This window comes from Muntiacus reevesi, chromosome 3 (assembly GCF_963930625.1).
Source record: "Muntiacus reevesi chromosome 3, mMunRee1.1, whole genome shotgun sequence".
NCBI classification, from domain to species: domain Eukaryota; kingdom Metazoa; phylum Chordata; class Mammalia; order Artiodactyla; family Cervidae; genus Muntiacus; species Muntiacus reevesi.
This window is the reverse complement of record NC_089251.1, coordinates 141,892,953-141,915,835: the sequence shown is the minus strand read 5'-3', so window position 1 is coordinate 141,915,835 and position 22,883 is coordinate 141,892,953. Positions and strand designations below refer to the sequence as shown.

Below are 22,883 nucleotides of genomic sequence, written 5' to 3'. Positions count from 1 at the left end.
TCTCTTTGCATACTTCCTTTGCTGGGTGGTCAGATTTCCTCCCTTCTGAAGAGCCCTGGTGACCTGGGTTCTGAGCGGATTGTGAAGAAGCTCAAAATATCAGAGATTTGGGGTGGGAAGAGATAAAAGAAGAAAATGAAAGTGCCAACAACCGGTTTTAAAACAGCACTTGGCACCAAGGCAGATACCCAAACCGAGGCAGTGTGTGAGTCTGTGGGGTTAGATAACACATAATAAAGAAGTTAGATAAGACATAAGAGGGATATGAAGTTAGACAACAACAGATAATAATGATAGCAGCAGTAACAACTAATATTTGTTTATTGAGCATTTACTATGTGCCTGGCCCTGTGCTGAGCTGTTGACATGTATTAACTCACAAAATCTGGGGGTTCAGTGCCTAGTTGTTCAAGATCCAGCACATGTGAGGGGCAGCGGGGCTGGTTTTGAACCCAGCCTGGCTGACTGGTTCCAGAGCCTGGGCTGGAACCAGCTCAAGTGATGAAGCACTGTGGATGGGTTTGTATAGGAGGAAGGTGTTTAGAAACTGCCCTCTATAGCATGGAGGTTGGGAGGCATAAACTGTCTCTAAAGTTATGACTTTTCATTTCGTTGTCACCTGTTCCCAAGTCTGCCACACTATTTTGTAGAACCCAAGTAATAATAAAAATAGCCAGTGCCTCTCAGGCAGTTTCTAAGGCATTTGGTGCTATATTGGGCCTGTGTAGGCCTTTACGAACCTTTCAACAATCCCACAAAGTGGGGAAATTATTATTTCCATTTTATAGATGAAAAAACTGAGACTTAGAGAAGATAAATGCCTGAACTCATACCACTAGCATGTGCCAGGAACTAGCTGAATCTGTCCACAAAACCAGAGTATACATACAGAGTATGCATTTCCCAGACTATACACACCCTTGTAGACAGATACGTTTCTATGCAATTGAAATTTTTTTTTTTTTTTTGGTCACAGACCCCATCCCTAGGAAAATGTGCACGTACACAAACTGACAAAATTTCTGCATATGATTGTAGGGGTTCCCCAATCTACTGAAATTCATCTGTGGACCCTACTGGAAATTCACAGGCTTAAAAATGTATGCTCTAGATGGTACTTAAGAGCGTGTAAGTACACAGGATACTGTTTTCTCACTCGGGCCATATGTTCACATATGGGTATATATGTGCTTATAAAAATCCTTCACTTACAAAAATTAATATGTTATCCCATCTGAACACTTAGAAGCTGGATTGTTACTGATGAGACTCAAAACCATGAATTCCAAATCTACTCCCTGCTTCTATGGGTGATTTGTTTGTTAAATTTGGCATTGTTAAACAAAACAGCTAAGTTAAAAGAGTGAGATTCTGTGAAGCCTCTAACTGAGATGGAAAGGGTGCTTGGCACCTGCACCTTCTAATGTAATGCTCTGGCAATCTGGCATGCCTGTCGCTCTCTGATCTTTCCTTAGCCCAGAGGACAAAGGACGGAGGCAATGTCAGTGTGCCCTGGAGTAAGACTGCATGGGCCAAGCCTGCCTCTGACCTTGCCTCATCTTGTGACTTTGGGCAGGTCAGTTAGCCTTCCTTAGCTTCACCTGTACATCTGCGAATGGACAGTTATCATATCAGGGTCTGGTGTGTATTAAGTGAGGGCTAAAGGAAATAGTATCTAAATGGAGCGAGAATCTAGCCCATTAGGAATGCTCAGTAAGTGGGAGCTCTTCCCATTGATATGCCAGCTTCTTCTTAAATGTGTGTGGCACCAGAGGAAAGGAGAAATTCAAGGAAATGAAAAGACTTCTTAAGAAACCTGACCTGACAGCTAGCTAATTTCTACAGAAAAGCTGGGTGTCCCATCCGAGCTGGAGACCAGGCGACCTGGCTTTGGACCTGAATTGACTCGCAACTTTAGCATCATGCAGACCTCCTCCACAGCCGCTTAGGATCTCGGGCAGCTTCTTTGTTGGGAAAGTTGTGCATGACAGTGTTGTTTTTTCCTCCTATTTTCCCCGCAGGTTTTAATGTAAGGATTAATAAGACAGTGTTTGTAGATGTCTTTGAGCTTCCTGGAAGAAAGGCACTCCAGGAGGTGATAAATTCTCTGGCCTGGATAATCTACTCATGAAATATGGAACTTTGAAAGTGTGAGAAAAATCTCAAATCACTTTGACAGCATTTTAATTATAGTTGATTTGTTTGCCGCTAATAGTGAAAATGCTGTCAGCATGATTTGAGATGTTTCTTCCACTCAAAATGTTATATTTCGTGTTTTCAAGTCACGAGGCAACATTTTGGTTTTCAGATACAACCAGAATAGCTCAGTGAGTGCGCTGGCACACAATGGCAGAGTAGAAAACAGACCAACATATCCAACCCCTCAGAAAGCAGAGTTTATCCTTTTTGACATATAACATCAACCTTAGGTTCCCTCATTCATTTATTCACTGAACACGAAGTTAGTGAGCCCTCCTATGTGCCAGGCACCATGCAAATATCGGGTTGGCCCAAAAGTTCATTTGGGTTTTTCCATCGTATGAAAAACCCAAATGAACTTTTGGCCAATCCAACATTATAAATTCATCCGTGAAAAGGTGCATTTCTCACCCTCATGGTTCTGGTTGTCTAGTACAGGCCCCGTATCCTAAACAAATAAAGTATATTGACAAGACCTTTCCAGATTACGGTAACAGCCATAAAGGTGATGAAAGCAGGTGAGGTAGAGAATAAGGCCATGCCAGATGAAATGGAATGATCAGGGCAGACTTCTCTGAGGAGGTGACATTTGCACTCAAAAAAATGAGAAGGTACCAGCCAGAGCGAAAGCTAACAAGGAGTATTGCAGACAGAGGGAAGAGCAAGTGCAAAGGCCCAGGGGCTGGAAAGAACTTTCCATGTACAAAACGTGATGGCTTAGACATTTCATGATGCAAGTAGCATGAGAGGAGGCATCGCCTGGTTGGCAAATGTTATGGCTTCAGGACTTGGGCACATAGGTGCTCAGCCATATAGACAAATCTCATAGAATGGACACAGCATTCTTCCTTGGAGCAGCTAAGGACTCTGCCCACATCATAGAAATCCCCTCACAGGCAGTTCTGTGTGGTATCCACAAAGGTAGACTCTGGACAGAGCCACTTGTCATCCAACCCTGGGAGAAGGGCCTCCACGTGGTGAATTTTCCAGCACAGACTCGGTCGGCTGACCCAGCCTTTGGTGGCCTGCTGGGCAGCATCACGTGTGGAGAGAGTTATGGAAAAAGTCTTTGCATGTTTGCCTAGTGATGAGAAGAAGAGATGAGACTGATACTTTTTCATATCTCTCCTGTGGACTCTTAAAATTAATTCCACCGTCAACATTCTCACGCTCCAAATGTGGGTTTGGGGAGAGGAATGAAGACTTTGAAGTTGAGAGAGAAAGTACAGAAAGCATTCTCTAGACAAATGCTCAACATACAGATGTCGGGATCTGTGAAAAGAAAAGTAAAAAGGTACTTAGGGAACCATTTTAGAGAGGAGGAAGGGAAAAAAAAAAAAAGAACTGGCATAGAGATGGCTACTTCAGCTTAGGAAAGTAAATAAATAAATAAAATTTGAAAAGGTAGTGTTAAAGCTTTGAAAGGAATTTTTTCATTTGAGGGAGATTAGGAATAATGAAATGCAAACACAATAGTTAATATGTCTGTGAGCTTGTGTCTGTTTCCTTCCAGAAAATGGATAAGAGGAATGGCTTTTCAGGTTATCCTACTTGACTACCATTGGGGTGAGCTCTGAGTTTGCAGCCCAGATTCATTTACCCAACAAACGCTGGGTATTAGATGCCAGATGCAAAGTCATATTTATTCCAAGGCCACAACTTCCTAAGTCTCTGCTAGCTCTTCATAAAGGAACCTGACAACACTGAAATTTCTGGAGAGATTTACTCCAGCTGTAGCAAATCCCTAATAATAAAAAATTTCCCCAAATGAGTCAGTCTCACAGGAGGCAAATGAGACATTCTGTGTGGAGTCAGCATGTCATTTGGAGTATGCCCTTTATACAAAAAGCCCAGCCAGAAGACCTGGTGGTGAGCTGGAGTTGGTTCACAGGGCAGAACCCCAGACGCTGAAGGGAAGGGGAATTTTAGCTGCCAGATGGTAACTCTGGGTCGTTTTCCCCGCAAGTAAACCTGATAGAAAATTCCAGTTTTGCTAAGAAGTTCAAGTAAGGGCTGATTATTTGCTTCACAAAAGGATTCACCAGAGGGTCCTTTAAATAACAGGCTCAGAGAGAAGCTGTATGATATGACTGATTTGTGTGACCCTTTTTCAAAAATGCCTCCCTTCACTGATGTGTATGTAGATATGTGAGGATGTATTTACAGCTAGCCATGTTACCCAAAAGGATTTTGGTGATATATCTGTTGAGTCAATTGAGGCAAGTTTGCAGCTGTGATATGTTTTGGGTACTCTTGGTTCATTGCTGATTCTGTTAACCCCCTAAGTGACCCCATGGGTGATTTGGCGACCAGATAAACCCTCCACTTCTAAGAACAAGCCAGGAGGATGTCAGGGCCTCTCTGTGTCCTTATAGAAACTGGCAACACAACAACTGGACGTATGTGATGGTCTTTTAAAAATTGTTTTAGAATTTTAATTAAGTGTGGGCCATGTCCCTGACACTATTCTAGGTGCTCCTACAAGCTATGTCTTATTTAGCCCTTATGGATGATGGTTACCATCATGATAGTGGCACTTTTTATCTGCAAAATTATGAGAGCTGGGTTATTTTTCTCAACTCTTCTACTTGGGGAAAAAAATTCTTAATAGAAAGATCTTTATGTATTTTAAAGAAGTGAAGACTTATTATAAACAACTCAGATAATAGAAAAGAAGAAAACAAAAAATTACAAATTATCCCCCATAAATATATTTCATCACAGTTAATATTTTAATGTATAGTCTTTCAGGCTTTTTCTGTGTGTATATGCAAGGAAATTTATATACTTACATATACTTTAAAGCATACTTTAAAAACAATCTACTGTTTTTCAACTTAATAATATACCATGGACATTTTTCCTTTAAGGTCAAAAAAAAAAAAAAAAACACCTATACCTACAGCATTTTCACTATAGCACTGGAGCTTTCCATTTATAAATGTCCAAAATTGATATACTCACCACTGTTGTCAGACATTTAGACACATGCTTTTTATAAACAAAGCATCTTTTCACTTTTCCCATGCTTTTTAAAATATGTACACACACACAAAGATGCATATACATCTTTGCACAATTGTCTGATTATTTTGCTAGGAAAAATTCCTAGCAGTGGGATTGCTGGATTAAAGAATATGTATATATTAACTTTTGTCACATTTTTGCCAAAATGCCCTCCAAAATGTTTGAGCAGATGCACATTCCCTCCTACACAGTGCCTCACTCACTGGCTCTCTCTCAGGGAAAATCACTTCTGCTCTATGGCTCAGCCTCTTCCCCTCTGAAATGGGTGTGGAAACACAACAAATCCCAGTGCATTTACAAAGTGCACACTCACTGCTAGTCTGTGTCCTAGACACCTTCTATAGATTATGTGGGTCCTTTAAATTTCAGAAAAACTGAAAGGAAGGTTCTAGTATCCCTCTTTTGCTCTTATTTTTTCCATTTCTGAGGCTCAGAGAGGTGGAGTAACTTGCCCGAGAGTAACTCAGCTGATGAGGCTGAACTGGGTTCTGCCTACCTGCGGAGTGAGGTGGGGTGGGGGTGCTCTTGCCCCCCCAGGCAAGCTGGGTCCTTCTGCTCAATGGGTACATCCTTGCTTCAGCCTCGTGCACCCTGTGAAGGAAGCCATCGCCATTACTCAGCTGAGAGTGACTGTCCAGCGGAGCTCATCTCAGTGTGGCAATAACAAGGAGGGATTTTCCAGAAGTTCTGGGGGAATTTCCTTTGAGAAGAAACTGTCTTTTCACTTATGTTTTGGAACTGAGGAAGCACACTTTTAGCGTCAGCACCGTCTCCCACACTGAAAGCACAGACCTAAACAGATTCCCCCACCCCCACTGCCTTTCCCAATCTGTGGCCATCTCTCCGGAGCTCCTGGGGGAAAACCCTGCCATCTCCCTTCTCCAGACTCTAAGCAACTTCTGTGATTCTTTTGACTGTAGAATTCCAGCTCTCTGGGGTCTAAGAATGAACTAACCCTGATCCACTCCATATACTCCCTTCAAAGGCTTATTTGGAAGTGGCTGAGCCATCTGAAGTATGGCTTCCAGGGGCTGTAAGGAGGCCTCAGGCCACTCCGGCTCAGAAGGCCACTTCTGCAGGCCGCCAGCTCCCCCAAACTCCGTGTGTGTGACAGGAGCCAGTGGGTACATCCCAGGGAGGATAACCTTTCTAGTCCCTCTCTTTTCCCCAATGGAAGAGAATGTACATGTCGTCTTAACAGCTTAATGCAAAATACATAAACAGGGTGGGAGAAGGAGATGGATGGCTTTCAGTAAATAATGGTACAGTGACCAGCAATTTGAGAGAGCTGGTAGGGAAGAAATTTTCCACATCAGCAGTTGTGACAGGGTGTTCCCCAGGAGCCCAGATAAAGACCACAGACTTGGGACAGTGAGGCTTGCCAGACCACATGCTGAAGCTGAAGGTGTGCATCTGTACAGATAAGATGGCACAGTACTTGTGCAGTCCTGTGAACTTAGCCAAGGATGTCTTTGAGGTGCCTCCCCCTACCTGGGCCAGTTTGATTCTGTTTGAAATGAGCTCCAGTCTTCAGGGTAAGGAAGGCAGCCTGCTCAGCCTCTTGCTGAGACTAATAGTTATGTGTTCAGAGAAGCTGGGTCCCCTGGGATTCACCCCCTCCTTTTGGAGAAAGGTTTTTATTGCCTTATCTAATACGCTGCTGATTCCTTTTAAAAACGTGGTGTTGACCAGATAGACACTGCTGATGTGAACTTCTCAGTCATCTCAGGGAGGGAGATGGCCCACGATTGGGGAGACTTTATTACTGACAGTTAAAGAAAAGAAGGGTTGACCCCTTCAGTTCAGGAGAGAACTGAAACTTGGGAAAGAGGCAAAAAAAAAAATAAATCTCTCTGAAACAACCCCCGTGTGCCTGACTTGGTGCCCAGCACCTTCCTTGCATTTTTTTCATTCCGTCTCTGTCCCAGTCCCCTGAAGTGGATATCTTTATCTGCATCTTACAGATGAAGTAATTGATGCTCACAGGGGTTAAGTAACATGCAGAGACACAGAGCCAAGAAGAAAAGACTAAGATTCAGATAGATCACGATGGAAATAAAAATGGTGCTACCGAACGAAGAAAAAAAACTGTTTGAGACATTTGATAGAATGATGCTACTGCTCTTATGTGAGCAAGAGATAAGGCCTTAAAATCTAGCCATGCACAGAGGAGCTCATTCTCTGTGGCTTTAGTAAAGCCACTTCCTATATCTGTGTTTGCCAGTCTCTACAAGCAAACCTAAGCGCCCTTTGTTTATCCATTCAGAACACGTGAGTGTCTAGAAGTGGATGGAGAGCCCCTGAGCTGGAGGGACACAGTAGTCCATTTCATCTCCTAGCAGTGATCTTTTCTCACATGTGCCCCTTTATGCTGTCTGCACCCAGGTATGACTTCATTGAGATTCGAGATGGAGACAGCGAATCCGCAGATCTCCTGGGAAAGCACTGTGGAAACATCGCCCCACCCACCATCATCTCCTCCGGCTCGGTCCTGTACATCAAGTTCACCTCTGACTACGCCCGGCAGGGGGCAGGCTTCTCCCTGCGCTATGAGATCTTCAAGACAGGTCAGAGTGGTCGTGGGTGGGGAGAAGCGGGGACTCCGCCATCGGCACCTGTGTCTGGCCACGGGGCACTGTGTGTCGGGTCTGCCTGATAGTTATGTGTTCATAGACGAAGCCCAGTGGGTTGACCTACGTGGTCAAGCTTCCAGTTTATCCAGCCTGAGAGAGTTGATGGAGGGAAGAGTGCTCAAGGTGAGCCTGGAGACTGTGTTGAAAAGCCCATTTAAGCTTCCAGCCAATTTAAGAGGGCGAACTACAGGGTTACTGCTTGGGTGTTTGTGACAGCAAAAGAGTAGGGGCATCTATTATATAGAAAAACACATTTGGAAAAAATCTGATTTGTGTGTGTGTGTGTGTGTTTAATCACAGTAATCTTCGTGGTGAAAGCAAAACTTGGTTGAACTTCCTCCAAATTACTTAATAACTTAAATAGCCTTTCTTTAGAACCACATGGGGAAGAAGGACACAATCTTTTCAGTGTTTGGAGTCTCTAAAAATCTTACTGTGACCCCACCACCAATGGGATCATGCAGTCATTTTAGATCCAAATATGACTCCTAGAAATTCCCCCTGCTGATCCACTGTATCACATCTATCCATTGAATCCCCCCTTCGTAAGTGTTGAAGAAGCTGACTCTCTGAAAAAAGATAGCAGAAGAAGAAGCAGAGAACTTTTAAGTTGACTTTTTGCTTTCCATTAGGTCCCCCTTAGATTACTTTTAGACCATAAGAATATGGGCTAATGCTTGCTCTCCCTATCTGGGTAGAGACAACTTTGATTCACAAGACGCTGGTTCAGCATCTCCACGGAAGCGCTCAGAGCAGCGTATCCTTCCCTCTGATGTGTGAGCTCATTGACTGGAGGCTAAGTGAAGCCTGTCCTCCCGTCCTCCTCAGCCCTGCCCATCCCCGCTCCTCGGGGGCTCCTGCCCCATCTAGGACTGTGTTTCCCTCTCCAGCAGCCCACGTTTTACAACTCATGGGCAGTGTCTGCTGAAAGGGGAAACTGTCAGCCTTGTCATCAAGGAGCCCAAAGCCCGGCGCCTGTTGAGTTCAGTGTGAGGGGAACTATTCATATATATTTTCTTTTTCGCCAAACAATTCTTGAAAGGAAGTGGTAGCTGCTGAAAGCGCTTTTTATATCCAATCTGTCTAAATATTTGCCCGATTTGTCTGCCTGAGAACAAGATCGCAGGATCCAGCAAAGGGGTGGGGCCGAAGGAACTGTGTGGAGCCGGAGTGGGAGCTGGGACTGTCCCAGGGCATGAATCCTGAGAAGGTCCGTCTGCCATGGGGGGTCATGCTCCCGGGTACTTGAGGTCATGGGGACTGACGATCTGAGTGTCGGGTGGCTCGGAACTGGCGTGAGACTTGCAGATAGCCTTACCCACATTCCGTTGGGTCCTGTGCGAGATTCAGATTAGTTAGTGCCCCCAGCAAGGATGGACCGCTCATTATATCATCATCTGCTGGGGAGCAGTGGGGAGAGGGAAGAGAGAAAGGAAGTTTCTGTATGGGTGTTGGTGCTGTTCTGTTGGGGGAGACAGCATGTAACAGGTGCATAGTTGACGTTATTGAATGAATATGTGTAAATAGATACGTAACTTGAAAGGTATAAACTATAATATGAGACAGAGTGAGTAAGTATCAAGGTATGAGTAACATGCTCTGGGTGCTTCCTAGGTGGCGCTAGTGGCCAAGAACCCGCCTGCCAGTGCAGGAGACACGGGTTCAGTGCCTGGTGGGAAAGATCCCCTGGAGGAGGGCATGGCAACCCACTCCAGTCTTCTTGCCTGGAGAATCCCATGGACAGAGGATCCCGGCAGGCTACAGTCCGTGGGGTCATACAGAGTCACACACGACTGAAGTGACTTAGCACGCATGTATGACATGCTATGGATTTGTACTTAATGCATTGTGATGTCCTGGATGGGATGGCAGTCCAAAACGGAGGGGATGTATGTGTATGTATGACTGATTCATTTTGCTGTACAATAGAAACTAACATTATAAAGCAACTATGCTCCAATAAAAATGAATTTCAAAAAAGAACATGCTCTGGATATGAAAATGAGGAAGCCATCGAGTGGCTTGGCCAGAGGGGGATCTGGGAATTCCTTTAGATAGCCAGGTCCCCAATGCTAAAGCCGCCACTCAGCCCTGCTGTGTTGACCGTGAAAAGGGCTCCAAGCAAAGTCTTCCAGAGAGCTAGAATGGGGAGGACCATGACAGCTCAAATCTGTTTCATACTTCCCAGCTTTGTATTTCACAAAGGACGGTACCACATCCTCCAGAAATCAACATAAAAACATGAATGTTAGCTCTGTGCCTGCCTGCCTGCCTGCTAAGTTATTCAGCTGGGTCCAATTCTTTGTGACCTTATGGACTATAGTCCTCCAGGCTCCTCTGTCCATGGGGATTCTCCAGGCAAGGATACTGGAGTGGGTTGCCATGCCCTCCTCCAGGAGATCTTCCTGATCCAGGGATCAAACCCGTTTTCTGTGTAACAGGCAGATTCTTTACCACAGAGCCACCAGGGAAGCCCCCGTTAGCTCTATCCATCATGCAAATGTGAGGGGTCGGTATTAAGAGACAAAACATACAGATATCATCATAACTCAGCATTGCTGTTTTGAGGGTAGGCTGATGTAGGATTTTGAATGAGGCAGCAAGTCTGTGGATTACCTAGAAACAAAGGAGGCAGCCAAGAAGGTGACTTGGGCATGGGGAATTGGGACAGTCTACTTTAAGGATGGGGATTGCCTAGGAAGGAAGAAAGAGATTACTGCAACAACAGGAGAGAACAGCCCTGCCAATAGCAATCGTTCATCTGGGGATTGTAAGAAAGAAGGTGGGAGCCCAGTGGCCCCGGAGCCATTCACATGCGCCATCATGCCCGTTGGAAAGAGCAACTTATCCTCAATAAGGCACACACAGGTGCAGGGATGGGGGCGGCTGTGCCAAATTCAAAACTGAGGAGTTTAGGAAGATGAGCGTTCCTCCAGGTCCCTCACCCAGATCTCCGCTGTTGGAGCCCTGAGAGAAAATACACAAAGTTACGTCATCCACAGAACATGAAAGAAACGCAGAACATGCTGAAGAAATCCAAACAAACACAGTTGTGTTTGCTAGTCAGATTCATAAAGAGAGAGAAGGGGGAAGTGTAAACACATACACCACTGTGCCGAGGACTCAGGAAGCCTTCGACCGCACATCACCCAGGCAGGCCTCTGCTCAGAGTTATTATACCGACAGAAATGAACCCGCGGTTCAGTACAGATGGGACCAAGAGGCTGGAGGGAGAGGTTCACGTCTGCCCTGAATGAAGTGGTTTAGGAAAGAGTCTACGTATGTCCATGTACAAAAGGGTTAAGTAAACAACTTGCTGACTTAAGTGATCCCAAATCACCAAATCATGAGCATAGCAGAGAAAGGAATTTTAAAATAATTTAAAAAGTAACATTGGAAACGGAATCACTGGAAAACGTGGTGTTTTTGTCTCTTTGTTTCCTGATTGTCTTCTGACCAAAGTGCAAGATCAAGTTTTCTTTCCTGGGGCCCAGTGAAATTTTAGAAACTGAAATCTCGCGTTATCCACAAACAGAGAAAACCTGGGGTGCCCCCTACTCCCACTTCTTCAATTGAAGATCTGGATTTACCTTTTGTGGTCAGACCCAGCTCAATTTTGGATAAATGTACCATGTTTTCAACAGCCTTGTGCTTGCAGATTCTTCTTCCGCTTGCAGAGTTATTGTACAATTTACAGTGAAAAACCACAGCATGGGCATTTTTCATACCAGAGTCCTTTGGTATGAAATCATTCACTGAAGCAAAATCCCCTAACTTCTATGGACAATCTTACCATTGCATGAACTTGAGTATCTGTTGAGTGAGCTATTTTCTTAATTTTTAATTCATTTAGCACATTGCAGAAAAGCCTCTTGGTTTAGGTGGGTATCTGCAAGACTCAACTCTTGCCCCAAGGATAGTCACCTTTGCTGAGATCTCTTCTCCACTTTCGATATTCGGCTGCCTGCTTCCTGACAATGACCACAGTCCAAACAGCAAGATGGCGCCGTTATAAATGGATGAATGATTGTAATGGACAGGCTTGATTTTTCTGCATAAAGAGGATAAAACTGTTTTTCTCCTTCATTCAAAATAAGCCACAGGATGTGTTGATGTTGTTCAGTCGCTAAGTCATGTCCAACTGTTTGCAACCCCGTGGACTGCAGCACACCACGCTTCCTTGTGCTTCACAGTCTCCCGAGGTTTGCTCAGATTCATGTCTGTTGAGTCAGTGATGCTATCCAACCATCTCATCCTCTGCCTCTCCCTTCTCCTTTTGCCTTCAATCTTTCCCAGCATCAGGGTCTTTTCTAGTGAAATGGCTCTTCGCATCAGGTAGTCAAAGTATTGGAGCTTCAGCCATAGAATACACCCATGCTTTCCAAGTGGGTCAGTGGTAAAGAATCTGCCTGCCAGTGCAGGAGACATAAGAGACACGGGTTCAACCCCTCAGATCCCCAAGAGTAGAAAATGGCAACCCACTCTAGTATTCTTGTCTAGAAAATTCCATGGACAGAGGAGCCTGATGGACTAGTCCATGGGGTCGCAGAGTCAGACACGACTCAGAACACACACACACACACACACACACACACACACACAGCCATATGTCAGAGATACACATGTGTTTTTTCTTTTTGCTTAAGGACATCAGATTGAAAAATTCTCTCCAGTCCGTTACAGGACCACAGAACCTTGGAAACTGGATACTTTAGGATCCTACGTTCTCCAGGCCTCCTGGGGCTTTCTAAGTGTCTTTTGGGTCCCCTATGGATGACAGGGACCAAAGAGAGATCCCACCCTAAATTCTCACGCCCAGGGGGTGGGGATTCCCCCTGCCTTGGAGAGGCATGACAATAGGGCAAACTCTAGGAGGGAATGTCAGGAGGCCTTTCTTAGTTCTAGAAGCAACTTGTGAATAGAGTTAATTTCCTCTGGCTAAGTGGCCCAGCAGCCATAAACTCTAACCTTTTGAAAATTCCTCTCGGCCCCCTGAAGGCCTGCCAGCTGGCTTGGCTTTGCTAAACTGCCTCATCCTGAACCACTGAGGAGGCCCTCAGAAGCTGGGGTCCTGATGGTAAACAAAACTGGGAATACCGTGGTAAACAAACTGGGGGAGAGGTCATCTCAGCTGCTGCCTCCTGGCCTTGCTGCCCCCTGGACCAGCTTGCCTCTGAATGATGGAGTGCAGAGCTTCTGGGATGCCACATGAGACAGACTCAGAAAAATCCTAAAAAAGATTAACTCTCACCCCAGGTGTCCTGGGTTCCCACCCTGCCAAGGCACAGTGCTGGCTGGAAGGGCAGAGGTGATGGACAGGTGGGTAGGGATGTCAGAATTTCCTGTCTGATGCTAAAGAAAGTTCCCCTCCCCCCTCCCCTAATTATTTGCATGGCACCTTTTCCAAGTCAGACATTTGCCGCTTTCCAGAAAGCCGTCGTCAATAAAAAGACTCACAGAGGGGCTGCAGCAGGAGCCACGGATAAAGACATCGCTGCGGGCTAGGATCAGCGTATTGACATCACACAGTTATATTTCAGTGGGATCCCCAGAGGACACTTCCTGCCAGTAAACACCTGGTTTATCTAGTATTTCTCTGTTTTTTTTTTCTTCATGCTTAGAGTGCCTGTTATTCTCCTCATAAATCCTGCTCCCTTTTTAAATTTTAAAATCAGAACATAGTGAAATCAATTCTAATTGTGCAGCATTTATATTCATCACATTAACGTGCAAAACTTCTGGCTCCGAGCAGCTCCCTGGGCCCCGCTCCTGTCCTGGGACCGTCCCAGGCCCGCCCTGGCAAATGGTTTACTGCACATGAGGGCCCTTTTAATGTGACCCCACCTAGAGGCGTTAGGGGAGAGGGTAGCTGTAATCCTTTTACAAGCTCCCACTGCGGCACCAGGAGGCGAATGTGTGTGGCATTTAATAAGGCGCCCTCCATCAGTCCTGAGAAAGCAGACAGAAGAGCTTAGGGGAGAAACAAGGCCATCCCCGCCACAAAAGAGCCAGAAGCCGTCCAAATGCCAATGCACTGCCACATTTTTTCCAAACTTTCTGCTGGAGCGGCCTTTAACATCCCCAAACCCTGCTGTGATCCACCGGCTGCAACCCTCAATTGTTCATTGTCTGGCCACTACAGAGCGGCTCGTTTTAACACAGTCATGACATGAATGAGACCCGAGCTCCCCTTTGCCCCTCCCCTGAGGCACCTTGGCTCTTGGAGGGAGACAGGGGTACCAAGTTGGCTCTGGTACAATAGGGGCTAGTGTTGAGGTCAGCAGCAAATAAGGGGTCACATTGTTTCCCCTGCTGGCAATCAGCAAGCCTTCCTTAAGGATTGAAATAACTTACATTTCTGGAGCAAGCAGCTGAGTAACTGAGAAAGAAGACTCTGTTCCTCTTTTCAAGGGAATCCATCTTTCTCTCTCCCTCTCTCTCTGTCTCTCACACATCCTTCTCTCTACACCACCCCTCCTCCCAAATCCTCAATTGCCGCTCTTACTCTAATTTATAGAGCGAGCCTGCTCGCCTCCCTAATTTCTCCCCTAAAGATGGTCTGGCTTAAGGGCTTGAAATGTGGATGTGAAAAGTATGTTGCTTCAAGGGCCACTCCAGTGGAAACAAAAACTTCACCAGTAAGGAAATTTGGGCCCAAACATTTAAATAACCCGTATGACAGACAGCAACAGAAAAAGGCACCCTCTCCCACTCTCTTAAGGCTCTGCTTCTCCTTCACCTACAGGCTCCGAAGACTGTTCAAAGAACTTCACGAGCCCCAACGGTACCATCGAGTCCCCCGGGTTCCCCGACAAGTACCCGCACAACTTGGACTGCACTTTCACCATCCTGGCCAAGCCCAAGATGGAGATCATCCTGCAGTTCTTGACCTTTGACCTGGAGCATGACCCTTTGCAGGTGGGAGAGGGAGACTGCAAATACGACTGGCTGGACATCTGGGATGGCATCCCCCATGGTGAGTGATGGCACCTCACCAGGCCTTTTTCAGTAGCTTCATTGCCTGTTAATTGCTTTAGTGGCAATAAAAAACAGAGAACAAAGACGTTAAAGCTCCTCAGAGTTTATCTGTGACCCATGATGACTTTCTCTTATCCTTCACCAAGGATGACTTCAGGAAAAACTGTGGAAAGGCAGTTTTCTCACTTGAGGATACTTCTTTGCAGAAGGATAGGAGATTGGAGGAGGGCGTGGCAACCCACTCCAGTATTCTTGCCTGGAGAATCCCCATGGACAGAGGAGCCTGGCGGGCTACAGTCCATGGGGTCACAAAGAGTCAGATGCAATTGAGTGACTAAGCATAGGAGGAGACTGAGTAGATACTTGGAGGAGGATGAGAAAACCTATATGTCATGTTTTCTTCTCTCCATAGAAAGTGACTCAGTGACCACTCTCTGTGTCCAAATAGCACTCTAGAGCCAGACTAAACTGTGGCTCTGATCTTAGCAGCTCTGCAACCTTGGGCAAGTTACTTAACCTTTCTGTGTCTTATTAATATCTGCATAAATAAGCTGCTATCATCATCATTATAATTACTATAATTTTATTATCATTTATATAGTCACAGGCTTCCCTGGGGGCTCAGACGGTAAAGAATCTGCCTGCAATGTGGGAGCCCCAGGTTTGATCCCTGGGTCAGGAAGATCCCCTGGAGAAGGGAATAGCAACCCATTCCAGTGTTCTTGCCTGGAGAATTCGATGGACAGAGAAGCCTGGCAGGCTACAGTCCATGGGGTCGCAAAGAGTCGGACCCAACTGAGCAACTAACACTAACCAACTAACTCTAGTCATAGATGTTAAAAAAAAAAGTTCGTCCCCCAAGGCCAAGAGGCAACTGTGCTTCTCATGTAGAGACCAGCATGAGCCTTGGGTATATAGTATCGGCGAGGAAACGCTTTCACTTCTATCATCATTCTAAGTATTTTGCACTGTAACGGAGACTTGATGTCTAAGCAATTTCATTTCCTCAGACAAGCATAAGATTTAGTCAGGAAATGTGTTGGAGTCCCCGCTCTGCTATTTCCTGGCTGTATGCACAATGAACAGTCATGTACCCTTTCCAAACCTCAATTTCTTCTTCTGTGGAACAAGCATTATAATGATACCTTTCCAACCCATCTCGCAGGGCTGTGAAAACAGAATGAAGCCAGGTCAGTGAAAATACTTTTTAATGTGCAGTAAAAAAATATTAGGCATTGTTCTGAAACTGTATCTCTGGTGATTTTGTGCCAAGGCATTCCGAGTGATGCTCGGTTGAATGACTTGGAATTATGGGAAGGGAGAATGTATGGAGATTGGGGTCTGACATGTCCATGTCTGTGACCTCTCTTTGTCCTTCCTGTCCAGTTGGACCCCTGATTGGCAAGTACTGTGGGACCAAAACACCTTCTGAACTCCGTTCGGCCACGGGGATCCTCTCTCTGACCTTTCACACGGACATGGCGGTAGCCAAGGACGGCTTCTCTGCGCGTTACTACCTGGTCCATCAAGAGCCGCTGGAGAGTGAGTTGGCTGGCTGGGAAACTCTGACCTGTCCTCCCATGGGGGCTGTGAGGGTGATCTCTGCAAAAGAAGGAGCGGGGGGGAGTCAGACCTCAAGGGAAGGGAGCTATAGCCTCTTGCTGGGCAGAGATGAATGAAAATAGAATAAATGTCAGTCTGGGTGCTCATTTCTTTAAAGAAAAAGTATGTACACCAAGAATGAGTTATTCCCAGGGGAAGTCACAGGACCATCTCAAGTCTCAGAATGAAAGGGAGAATACCTAAGATATCTATATTGAGTCCCCCAAGTGCTATTTTTGGGGGTTTCCCAGGTGGTGCTTGTGGTAAAGAATCCACCTGCAGGAGATGCAAGAGATGTGCATTTGATCCCTGGGTTGGGACGATCCCCTGGAGAAGGGACTAGCAACCCACTCCAGTATTCTTGCCTGGAGAGTCCCATGGACAGAGGAGCCTGGTGGGCTACAGTCCATGGGGTCGCAAAGAGTTGGACACAACTAAAGCAACTTAACACACATGCGTGTGGTTATCTTTCAGTCTGGGGTCATTTTCCTCACTCTCCAACTCTCAGTGACCATTGTCAGAAAAATAGAACAATTTTTTTTTGGTTGCACCGTGCATGTGGGATCCTAGTTCCCCAGCCAAGGATGGAACACATGCCCCCTGCATTGGAATCTCAGAGCCCTAACCACTGGACAGCCAGGGAAGTCTCAGAAATGGAGAAATTTTAAACCTCTCTCTATATACATATGTTTTGACATGAAATCTCTCAGGGCCTGGCTAGAGTTTCTCTCACTAGGCTGGTACACTGCTGGACTTTCACTTTGTTCTGCCAATAGACACAATTTTTTGAGCCTCTACTATGTAACAGGCACTGTGGAAAACACAGAAAATCTAATCCAGCCCCCAGCAGTCATGGACCTTGCCTTCCAGACCATCAGTCTCTTGCCCTGAGCTGTATCTTTAAATCAGAGCCTTGTGGATGCGGACTTCAGATGTGCTGTCATTTTCACTGAGAAACCTCAACCATCACTTGGATGACCAGAGGCACACTTTCAGGATGATTGGAGCTGGGCGAATCCTGCCATGGCCGTTGACAGTTTACCACACGGCAGCCTGGCCAAGGGATGGGTTTCATTCTGGGTTTTGTTTTTTTCTTCAAAGAGCTCGTGAAGGTTGAGAGACAAGGAAACAGTGTTGTGAGTTAACCGAGTTCTGCAGGGGGTCAGTGTGGTCGCCGTGCGACCGAGAGGGTTTGATGCCTGAGAGAGATGGCTGGTCCTTATCTGACACATGCACACGCACATATTGACCAGCGTCTGTGGGACCATGGGAAGGACAGCAATTAAACTGACAGCGCGAGGCCAGAGGAAGTGACTTCTGAGCCCAGCTGTCCAGACAGGTGGTGCAGGCTAATACAGAGTGACACGCGTGTACTCGCAGAGAGGACTCCCAAAGACAGGTATTTATTGCTTTGCAATGTCTGTCTTCAGTGCCAGAACTCATGAGACAGTTGAGTGAAAGAAAGAAAGAAGCAAAAGTGCCTCCTGGGTGTTTATTAATAAAGCAGGCTTCCCACGATGTATCAGCCCACCCAAGTCTATCACACGTTTACCTGTTCTTTCAATACTGGTGCATCTGGAGCTTGTGAGCATCTGTAGCCTGCAGCACTAACAGTTCTTGTGCTTTAGATTGCATTTTTAATTTCTATGATGATTCTTATTTATCCACAGCCCGATTTCTTTTAGGTCAAATTTAGTTCCTCTCAGACCAGGAGGGGCTGTCAAGCTCTGTGACTTGGCATAGTTGTTTGTAAAATGTGAGTGTAGAATTAGGTCTTTAAGATGAAGGAATGCCTGAAAGGACTCATCCCTTGAAGGGAGCAGTGTTTTGGGGGTCTCGGGGGTTTAAGGCTGAGAGACCTAACTTTTGCCCTTGACCATCTCTACCCGCCAGACTTTCAGTGCAATGTCCCTCTGGGAATGGAGTCTGGCCGGATTGCTAATGAACAGATCAGTGCCTCATCTACGTACTCTGATGGGAGGTGGACACCTCAGCAAAGCCGGCTCCATGGTGACGACAATGGCTGGACGCCCAACTTGGACTCCAGCAAGGAGTATCTCCAGGTACTGACTCAGAGGCTGTGCAGAGTGTGTGTGCTTCGGTGGGTGAGGCGACTGGCTCCTTCACTAGAGTCGACAAAGGACACGAAGAAAATAAGTATAACATAACTGAGAACTCCTCTCATCCATCCATCCTAAGAAATCCATATTCTAGGCGCAAACAGACAGTGCCAGGCGCTGTGCTAAGCGCCAGGATAAAATGGGCACTGCCCTGCCCTTGTGAAGGTTACCAGGCCCTGGTGAACTTGCTGGGCTGGGAGGGTGTTTGCCCTTTCACTGTAGATATCCAAGCAACTTCTATAAACAGCTCCAGAACATCCTCTTTCTTGGCAGAGGGAGGCATCAGGACGTAGGGGGCATTTATCTTAAGGGCAGGCTAGCTGAGAAGCATGGCAACCTTTTGTGACCTCTGCTGTTTGGAGGGAGCCCTGCCAGGAAGGTTTTGCCAATAGCCATCAGGAGACCACGTGGGAAATTATCACTACCAGGAATGAAATTCCAATTGCATGGATGCCCTGCAGCATTTTTTCAGACTGTTGTTTGCTTTCCTTCTGAATAAAACTTGCAGCTTTTGTGGAGTAATCCTCCCTTGCTCTACACACTGGTCCAGCACTGGTCCCCAGGGGAGGCAAGCCGCTAGTTCCATGCTAGAGCAAGGACCGCTTTCATGACACATGGCAGGCAGCCTTGTGACCTGCTGACAAGCCTGTCCTAGCTCTGATGCGACACAGCAGCCTCTGCTCTGAGTAGGACGTTACTGAGCAGACAGGACGTTGCTTAGGACAGGAAAGAGAGAAAGACCCCTTAGAAACCTCCAGAGCATCCCACAGAATGAGCTCTAACAGCCCAACCCTAAGGCCATCTGTCACTCTCTTCTCTTCCTCTCCAGTAATCCTTCTCATCTAGCAAAGCTTCCAGAAAGTTCTTACAGCCAGCATTTCATTGACTGTAGTCCTCGTTTTGAGTCCTAATCGTATACTCTCTCCTATTGCTCTCCACTTGTTTACCATACACATATACCGCACTATGTACTTCTTTAGAATGCTTAATCATGCTGAGCACATATTAAGTAGCAAATAAATGCTTACTGAATCAAATTTTACCAGGGCGAACTGGCTCAATTTTGATCACAGGGAGGTTGCTGTTAAGAAACACAGTGGCCTGCAAAGGAATGACACCTAGCAATTTCCAGATGGGTTTGGTGTTGTGGAAGCGACACCAATGTTGGCCATCCTGCTTGTCGGACGAAAGGTCAGGACTTGGTCCATAAGCCTAATTGCTTGGGCAGACTCTACATGCCCTCTGACCCCTTGGTGACCCAAGGACTAAATACACAATGGAGTGAGGGACTGAGGGGAGGAGAAACAGCTCTGAGCTGAGACTTTGGCAACTAGGGCCTCTAAGTGAATTGGATTGAACTGGGCTGGATCAGAGCGGAGTGGATTGGATTTAGCCATTGTTCCTGTAAAAGAGCATCCGCTTTCACTATCCGAGGCAGGTCGTGGGTAAGTAAAAAGGGGTCATAGTTCTAGATGTTCAGTGACTCCTTTAAGATAAACAGTCATCCTGTCTGTTCAGATTTGCAAAAAAAAATAGAAAGAAAGAAAAGGAAATAAAACTCCAGTTACAATTTCAGAGGTATCCATTGCAGTTCGAATATATCACCTCTGTCTAGTGGATGCAGACAGATACTGACCTCCAATACCTGTGAGTGAATCACAGACGCGGGTTGGGAGTCAAGTACTGCAGTGGTGTCCTGTGAAGGAAAGCCCAGATGCTGCCTTGCGTGGGGAGTCAAGACACCCATCCTTCTTCACCTTTCCTCTCCAGGTGGACCTACGCTTTCTAACTGTGCTCACAGCCATTGCAACGCAGGGAGCGATTTCCAGGGAAACTCAGAATGGCTATTATGTCAAATCCTACAAGCTGGAAGTGAGCACCAATGGTGAGGACTGGATGGTGTACCGGCACGGCAAGAATCACAAGGTAAGCCGGTGGCCCCACCACAGGGGCACGCAGGGCCGGAGCAGGAGGGGTGGGTCAAGGGGGGCTGCAAACCCACCCCACACGGACAAGGCAGCCTTGCTCCCCAAGGCTCCAGTAACTGATGGAGGCCCCGGAGACACTGGCCCTGAAAATACTCTTTCTTATGCTAAAGTGATTGGAAGACACCGTTTTCTCCGACAGCCTGGCTGCTGTCGCAGAGAGCGAGCGAGCTTGCAGCGTGCTCTCCGACTACAAATGAAGGAGAGAATGTGTTCCTGGCCCGTGTCTCCCTATGCAGGATTCATTGAGCATTGATGGCCTGAGTCCCTTCCACATGCTGCGTTAACAGTCACAAAACCCCATGAAACTGCAGTTCGGGGAGTTACCGAGGTCTGGAAATAAAAGGGCACAGATCCTAAGAGGGAATCGCAATGTCCCGAAGGAAAAAGAGGACAATAAATAATGAGGAGAAATTCGGTTTGTCGGGGACGAGATCTGAACTGACAGTCATGCTTGGCAGTAAGGCGTTGAATCTGCAAGGCTGGTGCCTTCAGCGTCCGGTGTCCTCGTGGGTGATGTGAGGCTTTTGTTGTATATATGGATGAATGTCTGGTCTCAGCTTTCTTACAACACGTGGCACTCTGGGAGTGAACAGGTCTGCAGCTGGCGCTGACGATGTGCATACTGGTTATAAGGTAGACTCAGTGCATGCTTACTGGAAATGGTCAGTGGTCCCGCCTGGGCAGGGAGGGAGCACTGTTGATTGTGGGCTGACTCTTGGGTCCCAAAGGGGAACGCTCATCCTTCTCTGAATGGAATGGGGGAGTGAGGGAGAGTGTCTCTCTGTGTCAGATTGTGAGTTATCAAAAGGGTACGCAGGTGGCCCAACCTTGAGAGGCTGAAGGTCTTTTCCAAACAAGGTGCCCTCAGCCTGTGTCACTGCCCCAAGGCAGCTTGCTCTTGCTGTTGTAACAGGAAAACTTGGGCCCAGAAAATCCCAAACTATAATGTTGGCACTGCTTCACTCGGGAATTGGGAGTTTTTAAAGGAGTGGATTTTTAAAAATTAAGATCGCCATAGTAACATGGCACCCACCATTCATCTGAAATCATGGCTTCTGGATATTATCAGGTCTCTCTCTCTCTCTGTCTCGCTCGCTCTCTCTCTCTCTCTCTCTCTCTCACACACACACACACACACACACACACACTCCCCATTTCACAGATAAAGAAAGTGAGAGACTTAGCAATTGAAAGACGTCCGCATTTTGATGTGTTGAGCAGGTCTGGTTTCTCATTTGCCTGCTTTTGTTTCAGGGAGAGTTACTAAATGTGACTCGGACACAGCAAGCCAGAGTCAGCATGGGGTGCTGGGAGCTCTGTGGACAAAGTCCTCATCCCAGCCTGTTCCTTCTCATGCCCTCTCTCTCCACCCTCCCTTTTCCATAAGAAGCTGCTAGAACCCAGAAATTCAGCCAGGCAGGTAAGGGCCAGCAGCTGGCTTGGGGTGGGTACTGGGGAGGAGGAAGAGGTTCCCCTAACCACCTCCCTGTCCAGGCTCAATGACTAAGCAGCACTGGCCAGAGGGATACTGTAGCATAAGCCGATTTTAAAAGCACGCAGATGGACTGGGATGCTATTTAAAACACCATTTGTAGGAAATCTGCTTTTGGAAATACCTTAGCACTGCACATTTTGATAGAATGCTGTCCTCCCCGGCTTTATCCCTGGTATTGGTTCTGCAAGGAAGATATTCCTGAGAATTAAATGTAGCTCTCTGGACTCCTTTAGAACCATTCTTCTCCACTTTTTCATACCAGATACATTCTCATCTCTTTTATTTTCTCTCTCTCTCTTCTCTTTGCCTCCTCTTCTCACCCATGACTAAATTTCTTTCCCTAGAAACCACGGGGTAATTTCCTTCTTGGTACCTAGAAGGGGGCAGAAGAATGGAAAGGCTGCCAGTCAAGCACCACCCCTCGCTGTGCGCCCTTGTCCCCCCTCGGGTGTGGCGGCCGAGGGAGGGGACCGCCGGGTCCTCGAGTCCGTGGCTGATCTCCGCGGCTCCTTCATTATCGGATCTGCTCCCAGACGTCTGTATTTAATGTGCAGATTCCGCACCGTTCATGGTGTGTCAGCACAGCTCTCTGGCTGTTCGGGTTGAAATAGTTGAGTGAACCGTGCCAAATAGATTTGTCAAGTCTGCTGCAGTTTGATTTGATGCCATGAAGGGGAAGTGGAGTGAGGAGGGGACCGGGGGCAGTGTGGGGAGAGGTTTCGTTGACCCAGGACACTACCAGTTTCCCTTTGTAGCATTGGAGGGTGGGCACCGTCCCAGGCACGCTGGTGCTAAGTGGACTCAGAAGCAGAATTGAGCCAGCAGGACCTGTGAGCAAACA

General features: G+C 46.6%; 1 protein-coding gene across 4 annotated transcripts in view; it reads left to right on the top strand.

Moving 5' to 3' along the window:
* Positions 1 to 22,883, top strand: part of NRP2 (neuropilin 2) — a 120,201-nt gene that overhangs the window by 27,790 nt on the left and 69,528 nt on the right. For all 4 annotated transcript variants that reach the window (XM_065930747.1, XM_065930748.1, XM_065930749.1 and 1 more), the window contains exons 3-7: positions 7,612 to 7,793; positions 14,605 to 14,835; positions 16,224 to 16,379; positions 18,333 to 18,502; positions 20,330 to 20,485. In XM_065930747.1, the coding sequence (XP_065786819.1) occupies positions 7,612 to 7,793; positions 14,605 to 14,835; positions 16,224 to 16,379; positions 18,333 to 18,502; positions 20,330 to 20,485 (895 nt within the window). The remainder of the gene's footprint in view (positions 1 to 7,611; positions 7,794 to 14,604; positions 14,836 to 16,223; positions 16,380 to 18,332; positions 18,503 to 20,329; positions 20,486 to 22,883) is intronic.